The 16,308-nt window shown below is 41.4% G+C and overlaps 1 protein-coding gene across 1 annotated transcript in view; it reads left to right on the forward strand.

The window, feature by feature from the left end:
* frem1b (Fras1 related extracellular matrix 1b) overlaps positions 1-16,308 on the forward strand; it is a 193,334-nt gene that overhangs the window by 73,575 nt on the left and 103,451 nt on the right. Inside the window, exon 12 of the mRNA XM_043699276.2 lies at positions 721-811. Coding sequence (XP_043555211.2) covers positions 721-811 — 91 coding nt within the window. The remainder of the gene's footprint in view (positions 1-720; positions 812-16,308) is intronic.

Consider the following 16,308-nt stretch of genomic DNA (forward strand, 5'->3'; position numbering starts at 1 on the left):
TCCAAAAAATAATCCACCACCACCACCCATTATCTCCTACCTTCAGGCCAATGGGCTAGCTCTCTGGATTCCACATGATCTAACCTTACTAGTCAGTCTACTGTGCGAAAATTTGTTGAATGCCTTGCTGAAGTCCATAAAGACAGAGTCCGTTGCTCTGCCTTCATCAACCTTGTCACTTCTTCAAAAAGCTTCAAAAAAGTCGCACCGAAATGTTTATAAATTACACCAGCACTTGTTATTTGACTTCATTCACAGAAATATCAACTTCTTTATCTTGTTACCAAAACAACTCCTTTAATTGAGTTGGGTACATTATGCATAAAAATCTGAAAAATATGTTTTACTTATATGTAGTTTTACTTTCCTTTTTCTGTATTTCTATCTGGTGAGTTGTTGGGAAAACAATTCTGAGATCATAAATAAGATGTTTTAATTTCACATTGCTTTACCAATTGTATGAATCCTTGAAATCCTTTTGCTCCCATTTCACATAGGACAACAGTAAAAAAGTTGATAGCACAAAATTTGGATCTTTATGACTGATGTGCTTTTTAAAATGTTTCAAGAGCTGATCTATAATCCGGATTAATTGGAAATTGGGCAGGTGCCTCTTCTGTAGCTATCATAAATAAATTTAAGAAAATGCACTTATTTATGCAGAATGCAGATGCTGCCAACCTTATTCATTGCTTTTGTATTGATTTTGCCTTATTACAGAATGTACGATGCAGGCAAGATAATTTTCACAGACAGCACAAAGAATATGAAAAAGGATCCTTCCGTCCCCATGATGAGATCATTTACACAGGTGCCTTAAGTAGAATCTGCATCACATTGAGATACTATAACCTTTTAAATTGATACAATTCATGCAAAACTATACATAGAACTCAACAAAATTATACATAATCCAATTAGAATTGAACACTAGTAGCAGATAGAGCATTGTTTCAAATATTTTATTTTAAAAGTTCTTGTCTTTCAAATTAAGTATTCCATGTGATAAAGAGCTATGAAATACATATTTTATTGTATAGCTTACTTTATTTGTAAGCAACAGGAGGGGGAGCACTTCCTGCTGTTGAACATACAGTGTCAGTCACAGAAATTGGGACGCTTTGAAGTGCAGCTGCTATCTTAAAACTCATTTTATCATCTGTGTCCAGACAGACAGCTTAAATTAACTTTGAGATGCAAACTGAAACCTGTTATTATGGGGACAATGAAAACAGAATCATGTTCGAATTAATGGTTCCCAAAATTGTTCTACTCCTTTGCCATTGTTAATCAAATTCTCATCTTGAATATATTGTGGCATTGCTTTTATTAATAGGACTTTTTGCAGATGTTATGAAAAAGACTGAGTTAGCCCAGGCATTTTGGTGATTCTTAATCTTGAATTATTTAGTTACATTAGCTATTTTCTACAAATGAATATGTTCTTCAGTAGATGGATGGAATCTAATGTAGGAAAATGTGAGTTCATCATTTAACTGGCTTCAATATGTCTGCTGAAACTTCGTTAAAAGGAAGAATCAAAAAGGCAGACTACTATTGAAGCAGAGATAGAAAGACTCCAGCACAGTGCAGCTTAGAGTGATCTGGGTATTTTTGTGCAAGAAACACAAGTCAGCATGCAGTTGTAGCAAATAATTAAAAAATACTAATGAAGTTTTGGGTAGGCCCCCTTGTGGTGCAGTGGTAGTGTCCCTACCCCTGGACTATTTGGGTTCAAGTCCTACTTGCCCAGATGTGTGTAATGACATCTCTGAACAGGTTGATTAGAAATATAGGCTAATTAACATTTTGTTAACAATGAAATTTTGGCCTTTACTGCTCAGTTGTTGGATTTGATAGCAGGATGTCTGGTTACAACTATAGACTATGCCAGTGAGGCTGCACCTGGAATACTGCGTACAGTTTGGTCCCTGTATTTAAAAAAGAATATATTGGCATTGGAAACTGTTTGAAAGAGATTCATTGGCTGATTGTTGAGAAGAAGTAATTGACTTATCAAGAAAAGGAAACATATGAGGCCTTTCTTCATTGGAGTTTACAAGGATGAGGGATGATCTCATTGAAACATATAAGATTCTGAGATGGTTTAACAGGGTAGATGTTGAGAAGATGTTTCCATTAGTGGGGATATCTCAAATTAAGGAGCAAATTATAGGAAAAAAGGGACACTCATCCATTCAAAGTTAAAAATCACACCACACTAGGTTACAGTCCAACAGGTTTAATTGGAAGCACACTAGCTTTCGGAGCATCGCTCCTTCATCAGGTGAATGTGGAGGACACAATTGTAAGGCACAGAATTTATAGCAAAAATTTACAGTGTGATGTAACTGAAATTATACATTGAAAAATACCTTGATTGTCTGTTGAGTCTTTCATCTGTTCAAATACCATGATAGTTTCACTTCTTTCATGTGTAAATCGCAAATCTTTTTTTAAAAATTGCATTCTCAGGTTAACTGTAACAATTGGTGATAGCTGGACAAGATGTTGAAGATGTTAGCCCCCTGTGTTCTCTGTCGATGCCATGATGTTTAGATTGATTCTAATCTAAAATGTGAGATAACAGAGTTTTACATGAATTCATGCAGTTTTTGAGCAAAGTACAATGTAACTCTGCAAGTACAAATTCACCCCACAAAATATGTGTGCATGTGGGTCTTTGTGTCTGAGTCTGTGTGTGCCTGTCTGGGTTGGGGGTTGTGAGTGTGAGAGATAGTGTATATATGTGTGTGTAGTGAGTGTAGAGTGTCTTAAGTCTGTGAGGGGGTGCATGTGTGAGTGTGGGAGTGTGTGTGTGTTTCTGGGGTGGGGGGTTGTCAGTGTCTGTGATGAGTGTGTATATGTGTGTGCATGAGTATAGAGTGGTCTAAGTCTCTGAGAGGATGCCTGTGTGAGTGTGGGAATGCGTGTCTGTGTGCGTGTCTGCATAGTGCAATGGTGGTTACCTGTAATGTGACATGAACCCAAGGTCCCAGTTGAGACCCTCCTTATGGGGTACCAAACTTAGCTATCAGCCTCTGCTTGGCCACTTTTCGCTGCTGCCTGTCCCGCAGTCCGCCTTGCAGGATGGCCACCCGAAAGTCCGAGGTCGAATGTCCTGCACCGCTGAGGTGTTCCCCAACTGGGAGGGAACACTCCTGTCTGTTGATTGTTGTGTGGTGCCCATTCAGCCATTGCTGTAGCCTTTGCTCGGTCTTGCCTACAATGTATAAAATAGACAACATTGGCTGAGTCACATGACCATGTACATGGTATCCATGTCCACACTCTGACATGTCTTGCAGCATCTATCCTGACAGGGTTGTATGGAGTCGTCCTGAAAGCCAGGCAGTTTGTTACGAACAATGATCTGTTTGAGGTTTGGCGGTTGTTTAAAGGCGAGCAGTGGAGGTGTGGGGAAGGTCTTGGGGAGGTGCTCATTCTCATTGATAATGTGTTGCAGGTCATGAAGAACATGGTGTAGTTTTTCAGCTCCTGGGAAGTACTGAACAATGAAGGGTACCCTGTCAGTTGCAGCATGTGTCTGTCTCCTAAGGAAGTCATTACGGTTTCTTGCTGTGGCACGTCAGAACTGATGGTCGATGAGTTGAGCATCATAACCCGTTCTTGTGAGGGCATCTCTGAGTACTTCCAGGTGCCCGTCACGTTCCTCCTCATCTGAGCAGATCCAGTATACGCGTAGGGCTTGTCCATAGGGGATGGCTATTTTAATATGTTTTGGGTGGAAGCTGGAGAAGTGTAGCATTGTGAGGTTGTCTGTGGGTTTTCGGTAGAGTGTGGTGCTAAGGTGTCCATCCTTGATGGAGATGCATGTGTCCAAGAATGAGACAGATAGTCGAGAGTAGTCCATGGTAAGTTTGATGATGGGATGAAACTGTGTAGTTTTATCAGTGACTCCTCGCCATGGGTCCGGAGGAAGAAAATGTCGTCAATGTACCTGGTGTATAATGTTGGTTGGAGATCCTGCAGAGAGAAGAAGTCTTATTCGAACCTGTGCATAAAGATGTTGGCATATTGGGGAACAAATTTGGTCCCCATGGCCGTTCTATGTGTCTGGATGAAGAACTGATTGTCAAAGGTGAAGACGTCTTGGACAAATGCACCTCAGCACCACACTCTACCGCAGACCCACAGACAACAACACAATGTTCTGACATGCCACAGCAAGGAACCGTAATGACCTCCTCAGGAGACAGACACGTGCTGCAGCCGAGAGGATAACCTTTGTTGTTCAGTACTTCCCAGGAGCGAAAAAACTATGCCATGTTCTTCATGACCTGCAACGCATTATCAGTGAGGATGAGCACCTCGTCAAGACCTTCCCCACACCTCCACTGCTCGCCTTTAAACAACCACCAAACCTCAAACAAATCATTGTTTGCAGCAAGCTGCCTAGCTTTCAGGACAACTCCATACAACCATGTCATGGTAGGCGTTGCAAGACATGTCAGAGTGTGAACCATTACACGTGGGGACACCTCCATGTACGTGGCAGGTACTCATGTGACTCAGCCAATGTTGTCTATCTTATACGTTGAAGGCAAGGATGCCCTGAGGCATGGTACATTGGGGAAATCGAGCAAAGGCTACAGCAACAGATGAATGGGCACCGCACAACAATCAACAGACAGGAGTGTTCCCTCCCAGTTGGGGAACACTTCAGTGGTCCAGAACATTCGACTTTGGACCTTCGGGTGACCATCCTCCAAGGCGGACTTTGGGACAGGCAGCAGCGAAAATTGGCCGAGCAGAGGCTGTTAGCTAAGTTCCATACCCATAGGGAGGGCTTCATCCGGGACCTTGGGTTCATGTCACATTACAGGTGACCACCATTGCACTATACACACACACAGACACTCCTATACACACAGACACACATATACACAACACGCACACAGACAATCACACACACTCCCACACTCACACAGGCATCCTCTCAGAGACTTAGACCACTCTACACTCATGCATACACACATACACTCTCTTCACAGACACTCACAACCCCCCACCCCAGACACACACACACACTCCCACACACACACTCTGTTATCTCACTTTTTAGATTAGAATCAATCCAAAAGCTAGTGTGCTTCCAATTAAACCTGTTGGACTATAACCTGATGTTGTGTGATTTTTAACTTTGTACACCCCAGTCCAACACTGGCATCTCCAAATCATCTATTCAAAACTTAGGTAATGAGAAAATCCTTCTCCAAGAGTGTTGTTATTGTCTGGAATTTTCTGTCCCAGAGATTAATGAAGACTAAATTAAAGAAAATATTTGAAGAAGAGGTAGGTAGATTTTTGAAATATCAGGAATCTGGATAGACGACTATAATGAGCTGACAGGAAAAAGGAGTTGAGACCTGAGGCAGATCAGCCATGATCTTATTGACTGATGGGGCAAGTTTGAGGGGCAAAAAGGCCCAATCATGCTCTTATATCTTATGTTCTTAAGCTTTTCCGTTCTTTCCAAGTAAGCCACTGATTTTGCAGTTGCCACAAAGGCTCATCACAATGTTCAGTGTTTTGAATTCAAAATATAATAAATAAAAATATTAAATTGAAAATGTATCCAATGTAGAGCTCAAGATTACGACACAGAGACTACCCAGTAACTACCTAACATTCTCGCAAGGTTGTGGTGAAATTATAATTTCCATAACATTGATTCTGCTGCCACTAACCAGAAAAGTGTCAGCATAATTACATGTGTCAGCAGCCACAGTGTGCACTGATGGTGCATTCTCAACTGGTCCTGATGCCTTTCCAGTTGGTCCTGGAAATACAGTGTTATTTAAAGGCAACCAATTCTGTAATGTTAGAATTGTAATGACAAAACTATTAATTAAAGTAATCTGAACTCTGAGGGAATATTTTCTTTACAATTGATTAAGTAATAACAACACTGACCACTATGGATTGATTGTATATTTTAATTAATGCTAGAGTTAATGCCAATATGTAGATCATTCAGATTTTGAAAATGAAAGCATAAATTCATGCCTCTTTTTAGATTTTAAAGTCATCGGATTTGTCAGGGAATATTTTCTTTACAACTGATTAATTAATATCAACACTGATCACTATGGATTGTTTGTATATTTTAATTGATGCTAAAAATAATGCTAGTATATAGATCATTCAGTATATAGATCATTCATGCATCATGAAAGCATAAACTCAGGTGTCATTTTAGATTTTAGCAATGGACGAGAATCTTGGGATACATTTTTTGGTTCACTTCGGCAGACTTATTAAGACCAATTAAAATCAACTGGCGGAGCAATCACATTCCACAGCGTTGCTCTCTGTTGATCATTCTTAATTAACCCAATCATCTATCCTAATTTTGAGCTGGATGTGAAATAAAAGCACTGCAATAAAGAGAACGCAGATTACAGGTCAAGCAACATTCCAAAAATTTGTTTGCATTTAGCATATGGGAATAAGAAAAAAGGGTTTAAAATATGATGTCAATAATTTTGAGCACTGACCACTGTAGAAATATATTTTGTGTCTTCTGGCACTACTTGCAATTGACTGAAGATATTCACTGACTTGTGTCATGTGTAATTTGTAGAGTTAGCTTCTTACATTAGGACCACGGTCCTGGATTTCTACTCTTGAAAATGGTTTTAAGTTGTATTAGATGGTTCGACAGGGGTGAGAAATCTTTAGGTACATTGCATGCAGAATTCAACCATGGACACATGCCTAATATTTGCATTTTGGCACTGAACAGCAGAAAAAACATCATTCAATTTTTTTTCCTGATGGATGTAGGGAAACATTGACTGTATGTTCCCATTTAGGATACATTTGGTGAAGTATACCCCATAGACATAGAAAATAGATCACTCAGTCAACGTCTAAGCACTGTTAACAGAGCATCTGTCATATTAATGCCAGGTACTCTGTCATTTGCCATGATTCTTATGTCCTATGACTACCATTATTCGAATTGTACTTATAGGGATGAGATAAATGGTGGATTCCAATTATTGTTTTTAACCTTAGGTGGAAATTTCGCTGGATCTAGTGGAGCCTGCTGAAGTGGGAATGGTGGTGTGTGAGTCAGCAGGATCGAATGGGGATATCACATCAGATTTACAACTTTGGGAAAACTCTAATTAGCTTAGAGTAGGAAAGAATTGATGCAGAAATTCCACCTGCTGGTAGATGAAAAAACAATTATGCTCAATGATAAGCCATTTGATAATTTTATTGGTAGCTCAAGGAACCTTCCAAACTCTCATAGCTTTCTATGCTTCCCTACCAGGTTTATATGCAGTCAAGTGAGTGAGAGAGGTATCTAATTCACAACAACTCTAACACAGGCAAATGATCCAGCATATGGTATGGAAGGTTGAAATCCACTCCTGTTTGCTTTCCTCTGACCACCCTCTTTCTGACATTATAAATGACACTGTCTTCATGATGCTTACCTCGTCTTCTCATACATGTGCACTGGGATTCAGCACCAATTCTAAGGCTGACATCAGTGTGTCAGTTACAGCAGCTGCAGCTCCTAGTGCTGCTTTTTACAACAGTGTGCTGCCAGCCAGTGCTTGGCCAGCAAGTCTTGCAGGTGGGATTCTGTCCTTCAGAGTCGATAATCTCAAAGGAGGCCATGAAGCTGACCAGCTAAGTATCTGATGGGCACCTATTTACATTGGTTCTTTCCTTCAAATGTGATGCCAAATTCCTGTTCTCCAAATGATGGGAAGACCTCAAAATCTGGAGGAAAACACAGCCCAGAGAGAGAGAAATAATATCTTTTGGTACTGGATGTTTAATTTTGTCATAATGCATCAGGAAATAAAAATCATGTCCCACTCCTAAATGCCATTGCAATACAATAAGCTAAATATAATAATATAGTTTGTCCATTTGTACAATATTTAGGGCAGCACGGTGGCTCAGTAGTTAGCACTGCTGCCTCACAGCACTAGGGACCCAGGTTCAATTCCAGCCTCGGGTGACTGTCTGTGTGGAGTTTGCACATTCTCCCCGTGTCTGCGTGAGTTTCCTCCAGGTGCTTCGGTTTCCTCCCACAATCCAAAGATGTGCAGGTTAGGTGAATTGGCCATATTAAATTGCCCATAGTGTTCAGGTATGTGTAGGTTAGGTGCATTAGTCAGGGGTAAATATAAGATAATAGGATCAGGAAATCGGTCAAGGTGGGTTACTCTTCGGAGCGTTAGTGTGGACATGTTGGGCCGAAGGGCCTATTTCCACACTGTAGGGATTCTTCTTCTTCTAAGACAACATGAGATGTAATTGTTCTATGTAATTTCTCAAACAGGAGAGCATCACAACTCTTCCCAAGACTGCAAGAAACTACAGAGAATCATGAACATAGTCCAGTCCATCATGCAAACCAGCCTCCCATCCATTGACTTTCCACTTGCTTGGGAAAGCAACCAACATATTCAAAAACCCCTCCCATACCAGTTAAACTCTCTTCCACCCTTTTCCCCAGGATAGAAGATATAAAAGTTTGAATACACATATGAACAGATTCAAGAACAGCTTCTCCCCCCTGCTATCAGACCTTTGAACAGGCCTCTCAAATACTGATGTCAATCTCTCTCTCTCTCTGCACCTTCTCTGCAGCTGTAGCACTGTATTTTGCACTCTGTTCTACTACCCTGATGCACTTTGTACGGTATGATCTGCCTGTAGAGCATGCAAAACATGTTTTTTTACTGTGTCTCGATAAATGTAAACCAAGAACAAGGAACAATACAGTACAGAAACAGGCCCTTTGGCCCTCCAAACCTGCGCCAATACATTCTGCCCTTCCAAACTATAACTGGCTTCACTTACAGGATCTATATCTCTCTATTCCCTTCCTATTCATATATTCATCCGGGTGTTTCCTGAAAGCTGCTATTGTATCTGCTTCCACCACCTCCCTTGGCAGTACATTCTAGACATTCACCACACTTTGTATGAAAAGCTTGTCTCGCATATCTCTTTTAAACTTTTCCCCCTCACACCTTGAACCTGTGTCCCCCAGTAATTGACCCTTCCACCTTGGAAAAAAGCCTCATATTTTCCGCTCTATCCATGCCATTCACAATCTTATAAACTTCTATCAGGTCACTACACAACCTCCTGCATTCCAGTAGAGACAAACCCAGTCTATCCAACCTTTATTCATAGCTAAAATGCCCCATACCAGGCAACATCCTGTAAACCTTTTATGTACGCTATCCAAAGTATCCACATCCTTTTGGTAGTGTGGTGACCACAACTTTATGCAATATTCAAAGTGTAATCTAACTAAAGTTCTATAAAGCTGCAGCATAGCTTGTCTAAATTTATATTCAATGCCCCTTCCAATGAAAGCAAGCAAGTCATAAGTCTTTTTACTACCATATACATCTGCGCTCCCACCTTCAGTGATCTGTGGACCTGCATATCCTGATCCCTCTGCATATCAATACTCCTAAGAGTTCTGTCATTCACTGTATAATTTCCATCTGTACTTGACCTTCCAAAATGCAACACATCACATGTGACAACAATCAATCAAATAAAAAAAATCAGGAATTTTCTAAGTGAGCTTCATCTAGTAAAGTGATTTCTAGAACTAATGAAGATTTTTAAAAATCATAAATTCAGGTCAATTATACAATAATGAAATATAACAGGATATTTGTAAATTATTTAACATATATGTAAGCTATCAAAATTTAATGTACCTCTTTGTTATTACTGTTTTGTTGTTTAATTGCTCTTATGACATTTATTTGGCAATTAAATCCTAAGAGAAAGACATAGGATAGTGCAATTCTGCCTTCTGAAGGTGAGAAAAATCCCATGGAGGCATAAGAGAGAACCAATCATTGAAACAATGTGTAAATCATCATTATTTTTCTGGACATGCTGTGAAATTTTCATATGTATTGAAATAAGTGAAATCATGCTTGAAAAAGTAGAGAACTATCGCTCAAATATGATTGTAGTCTGTAAAAGAAACTAAAAACATGTTGTGTGGATGATGGTAAAAGAAACCCTAAATGTGAAAAAGTACTATTCAAATGAAAACCATAAGGTTGAGTAGGAATATTGGGCTCTAATGGAAAATGTGGTGCAGCTCTCTGGTGTCATAAAACAATTATTTCATTCTCTTTCTTGTAGATAGTTTCTCAGGTTTCACAATGCTTTGATTCCACTCTAATAGGTTCTGAGATGTCTTATGCCCAATGCATGATTTGCTGTCACTGGCACATGCAGGGCTGGTGGTGTATGAACAGACCAGTAAAGGAGTTCTTGGGAAGCTTTACATGCACTCTCTGAAGTTTCCATGTGCTCCTTACAAGATTTCTTCATGATTTGGAGGCCTCTATAATAAACATTCTCCATTTTGATCAGTCACAAGCAAGGGATTCCTTTGAGTTAGCATGAATATTTGACCTTCACAGGGATGCTTTGAGAAAATTCCTAAAGCGTACTCCAGTCAGTCTCACTTCTGCTGAGGGCAAATTGTGAGAACCGGTTATGAGAGATGGAATTAATTGTGATTTAAGTGAAAATTAATCAGGATGATCAGTATAGTTTTGTTAAGAAGGTCTTGTCTTACTAACTTAATTAAATTTTCTGGAGGTAACAAGGAGAATTGATGAAAAGGATTTTGAATGGTTTTCTGTGAGTTAATTGAGGTATACAAAATGATGAAGAGTTTGACTAGAGTGGACAGGGAAAACCTGTTTCACCTATTCCAGAGGCCAATTACCAAGGGCACAGGACCAAGATGAAAAATGAGAGTAAAGAAATGGGAGTGGTTGTCTGGATTTTACTGCCCAGTTTGGTAGTTGAGGTAAAAACACTGAACTCATTTAAAAGGAACCTGGATCTGTATCTGAAGCCGCAAGGCTATGGACCAGGTGTTGGAAAATGGAATGTTAATTTACCCAGCCAGTGCAAATATGATGGGCTGCATGACCTCTATTTGTGTCATAACATTTCTATTGTTCGATTTTCATTGCTCTCCTGCTGTAAGAAAGCTCTGAGTAGAGAAGTTGCCTCAAGAGTTGGGTTGTGGACAAACTAACCACATGTTCTATCCAGTAAATCTGGTTTTCAGTGACTTGCAGCTCAAAGGTGGACATGTTGGCTTGGGAGAAGATGCTGCTATACACCTTTCTGGAGCAACTATTTCATTGCATGGATCACTTGCACATATTGCAATGTACTCCTAAGTAGATGTGCAAATGCTTATGTGATCCATAAGACTGTAATCCAATGAATGATACAACAAAAGACAGACAATTAAATAAGCAAGAACCTAAAGATGTGACTGTTGCAGAGGAGATGTGACTACCAGGAAGCTAATATCGACAGCAGATAGTTTCAACATTCTCCAACTGTGTTCCAATACGGTATTGAATAGTTTGGAAATGATAATGATTATCCATTCCACGTATCATTAACAGGACTACTCTGTAGCTTACAGAAAAGATTTTGTCATTTAGTTTGTGGATGTCAGCTGTTTGTCAACAATCAAAGACAATATTCCATTGAATGTGATCATCTTGTTATTTAATATTGCTCAGTGTCTACCAATCTTTCTCTCCTAGACCTCTACAAACATTACAGAATAATACTCCTTGTATTCAGTATTCCTATTTGTCAATTCCTCTGCCTCTCTGCCTCCTCTGTAACTGCTCCCAGGAGGAGAAATTCCACTCCAGGACATCCCAGATGTCCTCCTATTTCAAGGACTGCAATTTCCCTTTCCACGTAATCAACAATACCTTCCAGCACATCTCCTCCACTTCCCGCACCTCCACCCTCGAAATCCACCCCTCCAACCCCCCCCCCCCCCTCTCCACACCACCCCCGGGTCCTCACCTTCCACTCCACTAATACCTGGATACAGCAAATTATCCTCCACTATTTCTACCACCTACAGTCAAAGTCCAACACTAGAGATGTTTTTCCCACCCCACCCCATCAGCATTTTGCAGAGACCATTCCCTCTGCAACTCCCTCGTTAGATCCATGCACCCTACCAGCCCACCCTCCACCTTCCTGTGTCGCTGCACAAGATGTAAAACCTCATACCTACACCTCCCCTCTCACCTCCGTCCAAGGCCCTAAAGGATAATTTCAGATCCGGTGAAGATTTTCCTGCATGTCCACCCACCTCATCTACTGCATCCATTGCTCTTGATGTGGTCTCCTGTACATCAGGGAGACAGAATGCCAACTCACGGAATGGTTCAGGGAACACCTTTTGTTGCAAACACCAAACAACCCCACCACCCTGTGGCCAACCAGTTCAATTCCCCCTCCCACTTCTCCAAGGACATGCAAATCCTGAGTTTCCTCCACTGCCAAATCAAAGCCACTCACAAACTGGAGGAAGAACACCCCATTTTTCGCCTCAGGATCCTATAGCCACATGGCACCAACATTGACTTCACCAGTTTCCAAATCTCTCCTCTCCCCACCTCATCTGAGAACCAACCATCCAACTCGACACCCCCCTCTTGACCAGTCCTACCTGTCCATCTTCCTTCCCGCCTATCTGCTCCACTATCCCCACTGACGTATCACAACTACCTCCCACCTGCATCCCCTTATCGCCTTCACACCTATCTTCCCCCACCCCCACCCCACCCTCCTATTTATCTCTCAGCCCCCTTCCACCTTCACATTACTGATGAAGGGCTTATGCCCAAAACGTCAACTGTCCTGCTGCCAGACTTGCTGTGCTTTTCCAGTGCCACACTTTTCGACTTCAACATCTATAGTTCAGGCTGATGGCTGCTAGTTTAATAAAATCTGCAAGCTATACACCATATAAGGGTAGGATTGGAATGTTGCTCCCCCAATTGCGCAAACCATCTGTGCAACCATTTGTGATGACACCACATGAGGCTTCACAGCAAAAGCATCAATTGTGACATCCTGTGCATGGACACAATGAGCTAAAAAGTTTTGAATGATGCTCTTAAAGTTATTAATGATTCACTCATCCACAGGATCTGGCATCATCTGCAAAGTCATGATGAAGGAATAGAGATATATTTCCAAGCAAGGATATATAGGATATAGATGGAATCATAGATGTGTGTTTTTCCATATCCAGTCTCTCCTTATCATTCAAACCCTCTAGTTCAGGCAACATCCTTGTGGCCTTGCGGCACGGTGGCACAGTGGTTAGCACTGCTGCCTCACAGCGCCAGAGACCCGGGTTCAATTCCCAACTCAGGCGGCTGACTGTGTGGAGTTTGCACATTCTCCCCGTGTCTGCGTGGGTTTCCTCCGGTTTCCTCCCACAGTCCAAAAATGTGCAGGTCAGGTGAATTGGCCATGCTAAATTGCCTGTAGTGTTAGGTAAGGGGTAAATGTAGGGGTATGGGTGGGTTGCGCTTCGGCGGGTCTGTGTGGACTTGTTGGGCTGAAAGGCCTGTTTCCACACTGTAAGTAATCTGTAAGTAATCTAATCTAATTAAATCTTTTCTGTAGTCTTTCCAATTTAACAATATCCTTCCTATAGATGGGCGACCAGAACTGTATACAAAAGTGGCCTCACCATTGTCATGTAAAGCCATAAATTATGTCCCAATTCTTATACTCAATGCTCTGACCAATGAAGGTAAATGTGCCAAATGCCTTCTTTACTACCCTGCCTACCTGCGAGTCCGCTATGTACCCAAACCCCTAGGATCCTATGTTCGATAACACTCCCAGGGCCCTGCCATTAACAGTTTTCCCATTCAGATTAGATAAGATTAGATTACCTACAGTGTGGAAACAGACCCTTCGGCCTAACAAGTCCACACTGACCCTCTGAAGGGTAACCCACCCAGACCCATTTCCCTCTGACTAAAGCACCTAACACTATGGGCAATTTGGAGATTGTACATCCTTCAGTTGACATACTTTTCAGGTTGGAATTCTGTTTCTTCATTATCTCCCAATATACAATGGAAATGAATGATCACAAGCTGTTTATTTATTTCACATTTCATATAAATAGTTTGAAGATTGCAAAGACAATTTCTGGCCTATTTAATGCATTGTCTGTACAGGAATGTTATTGCATTTAATTCTATCCAACCCAAAGAATACACCTCATTAGCCGGTTGTTAAGAACTGCCTACATTAATTCCTGTTCCCTTGATTTGTAGATTGCTCAGAATGATCACAAACTGGATTATCATTCTTCCTACTCTCAAAGTTTAATTTCTCCAGCACCAGAAGTCCCATTTATCCTTCAGTGGGTGAATTCCAAACCAATTGGAGAAAACCTACAGATACTGGCAATCTGAAATGAAACACAAAATGTTGGCAACACCTTCGAGCTAAGCATTATTTGCAAATGGAACAGACTAGTTCATGTTTCAGTCATAGACCATTCTTCAAAATGTTTAGACATATCTACGTCTGAAAAGCTATTTTCTTCACAGATGGAGGGGACATGAAAGATCCTTAGTTGGTAGGATTAGGGAAAACCCTAAGGCTTTCTATAGGTATGTCAAGAATAAAAGAATGACTAGGGTAGGAATAGGTCCAGTCAAGGATAGTAGTGGGAAGTTGCGTGTGGAGGCTGAAGAGATTGGGGAGACACTGAATGAATACTTTTCGTCAGTATTCAATCAGGAACAGGACATTGTTGTCAATGTGAATACTGAGTCACAATTAAGTAGAATGGATGGCTTTGAGGTATGTAGAGAAGAGGTGTTGGAAATTCTGGAAAGGGTGAAAATAGATAAGTCCCCTGGGCCTGATGGCATTTATCCTAGGATTCTCTGGGAAGCAAGGGAGGAGATTGCAGAGCCATTGGCCTTGATTTTTATGTCCTCGTTGTCTACAGGAGTAGTGCCAGAAGATTGGAGGCTAGCAAATGTGGTTCCCTTGTTCAAGAAGGGGAGTAGGGATAACCCTAGTAACTATAGGCCGGTGAGTCTCACTTCTGTTGTGGGCAAAATCTTAGAGAGAATTGTAAGGGATAGGATTTATGAACATCTGGATAGGAATAATGTGATCAAGGATAGTCAGCATGGTTTTTGAAGGGCAGGTCATGCCTCACAAACCTTATTGAATTCTTTGAGAAGGTGACTAAGGAGGTGGACAAGGGGAAAGCGGTAAATGTGGCGTATATGGATTTTAGTAAGGCGTTTGATAAGGTTCCCCATGGTAGACTACTGCAAAAAATACAGAGGTATGGCATTGAGGGTGAATTGGAGGTTTGGATTAGGAGTTGGCTGGCTGGAAGAAGACAGAGGGTAGTAGTTGATGGCAAAGGTTCATCTTGGAGTGCCGTCACTAGCAGTGTTCCGCAAGGGTCTGTTTTGGGACCATTGCTGTTTGACATTTTTATAAATGACCTGGAGGAGGGGTTAGAAGGTTGGGTGAGCAAGTTTGCGGATGATACGAAAGTCGGAGGAGTTGTAGACAGTGAGGAAGGATGTGGCAGGTTACAGCGGGATATAGATAAGCTGCAGAACTGGGCAGAAAGGTGGCAAATGGAGTTCAATGTAGCTAAGTGTGAGGTGATTCACTTTGGTAAGAGTAACAAAAAGATGGCGTACTGGGCTAATGGTCGGATACTTGGTAGTGTGGATGAGCAGAGGGATCTTGGTGTCCATGTACACAGATCTTTGAAAGTTGCCACCCAGGTAAATAGTGCGGTGAAGAAGGCATATGGCGTACTGGTTTTATTGGTAGAGGAATTGAGTTCCGGAGTACTGAGGTCATGTTGCAGTTGTATAAGACTCTGGTGCGGCCGCATCTGGAGTATTGTGTGCAGTTTTGGTCGCCATACTATAGGAAGGATGTGGAGGCATTGGAACGGGTGCAGAGGAGGTTTATCAGGATGTTGCCTGGTATGGTAGAAAGATCGTATGAGGAAAGGCTGAGGCACTTGGGGTTGTTTTCATTGGAGAAAAGAAGGTTTAGGGGTGACTTGATAGAGGTGTACAAGATGATTAGGGGTTTAGATAGGGTCGACAGTGAGAATCTTTTTCCACGTATGGAGTCAGCTATTACAAGGGGGCATAGCTTTAAATTAAGGGGTGGTAGGTATAGGACAGATGTTACGGGTAGGTTCTTTACTCAGCGAGTCGTGAGTTCATGGAATGCCCTGCCAGAAGCAGTGGTGGACTCTCCCTCATTATGGGCATTTAAGCGGGCATTGGATAGGCATATGGAGGATAGTGGGCTAGTGTAGGTTCGGTGGGCTTGGATCGGCGCAACATCGAGGGCCGAAGGGCCTGTACTGCGCTGTATTCTTCTATGTTCTATGTTTCCTGACCAGCT

Source organism: Chiloscyllium plagiosum, unplaced genomic scaffold, assembly GCF_037043375.1.
Source record: "Chiloscyllium plagiosum isolate Xiang-an unplaced genomic scaffold, Cpla_swu_hap1 HiC_scaffold_9, whole genome shotgun sequence".
Taxonomy (NCBI): Eukaryota; Metazoa; Chordata; class Chondrichthyes; order Orectolobiformes; family Hemiscylliidae; genus Chiloscyllium; species Chiloscyllium plagiosum.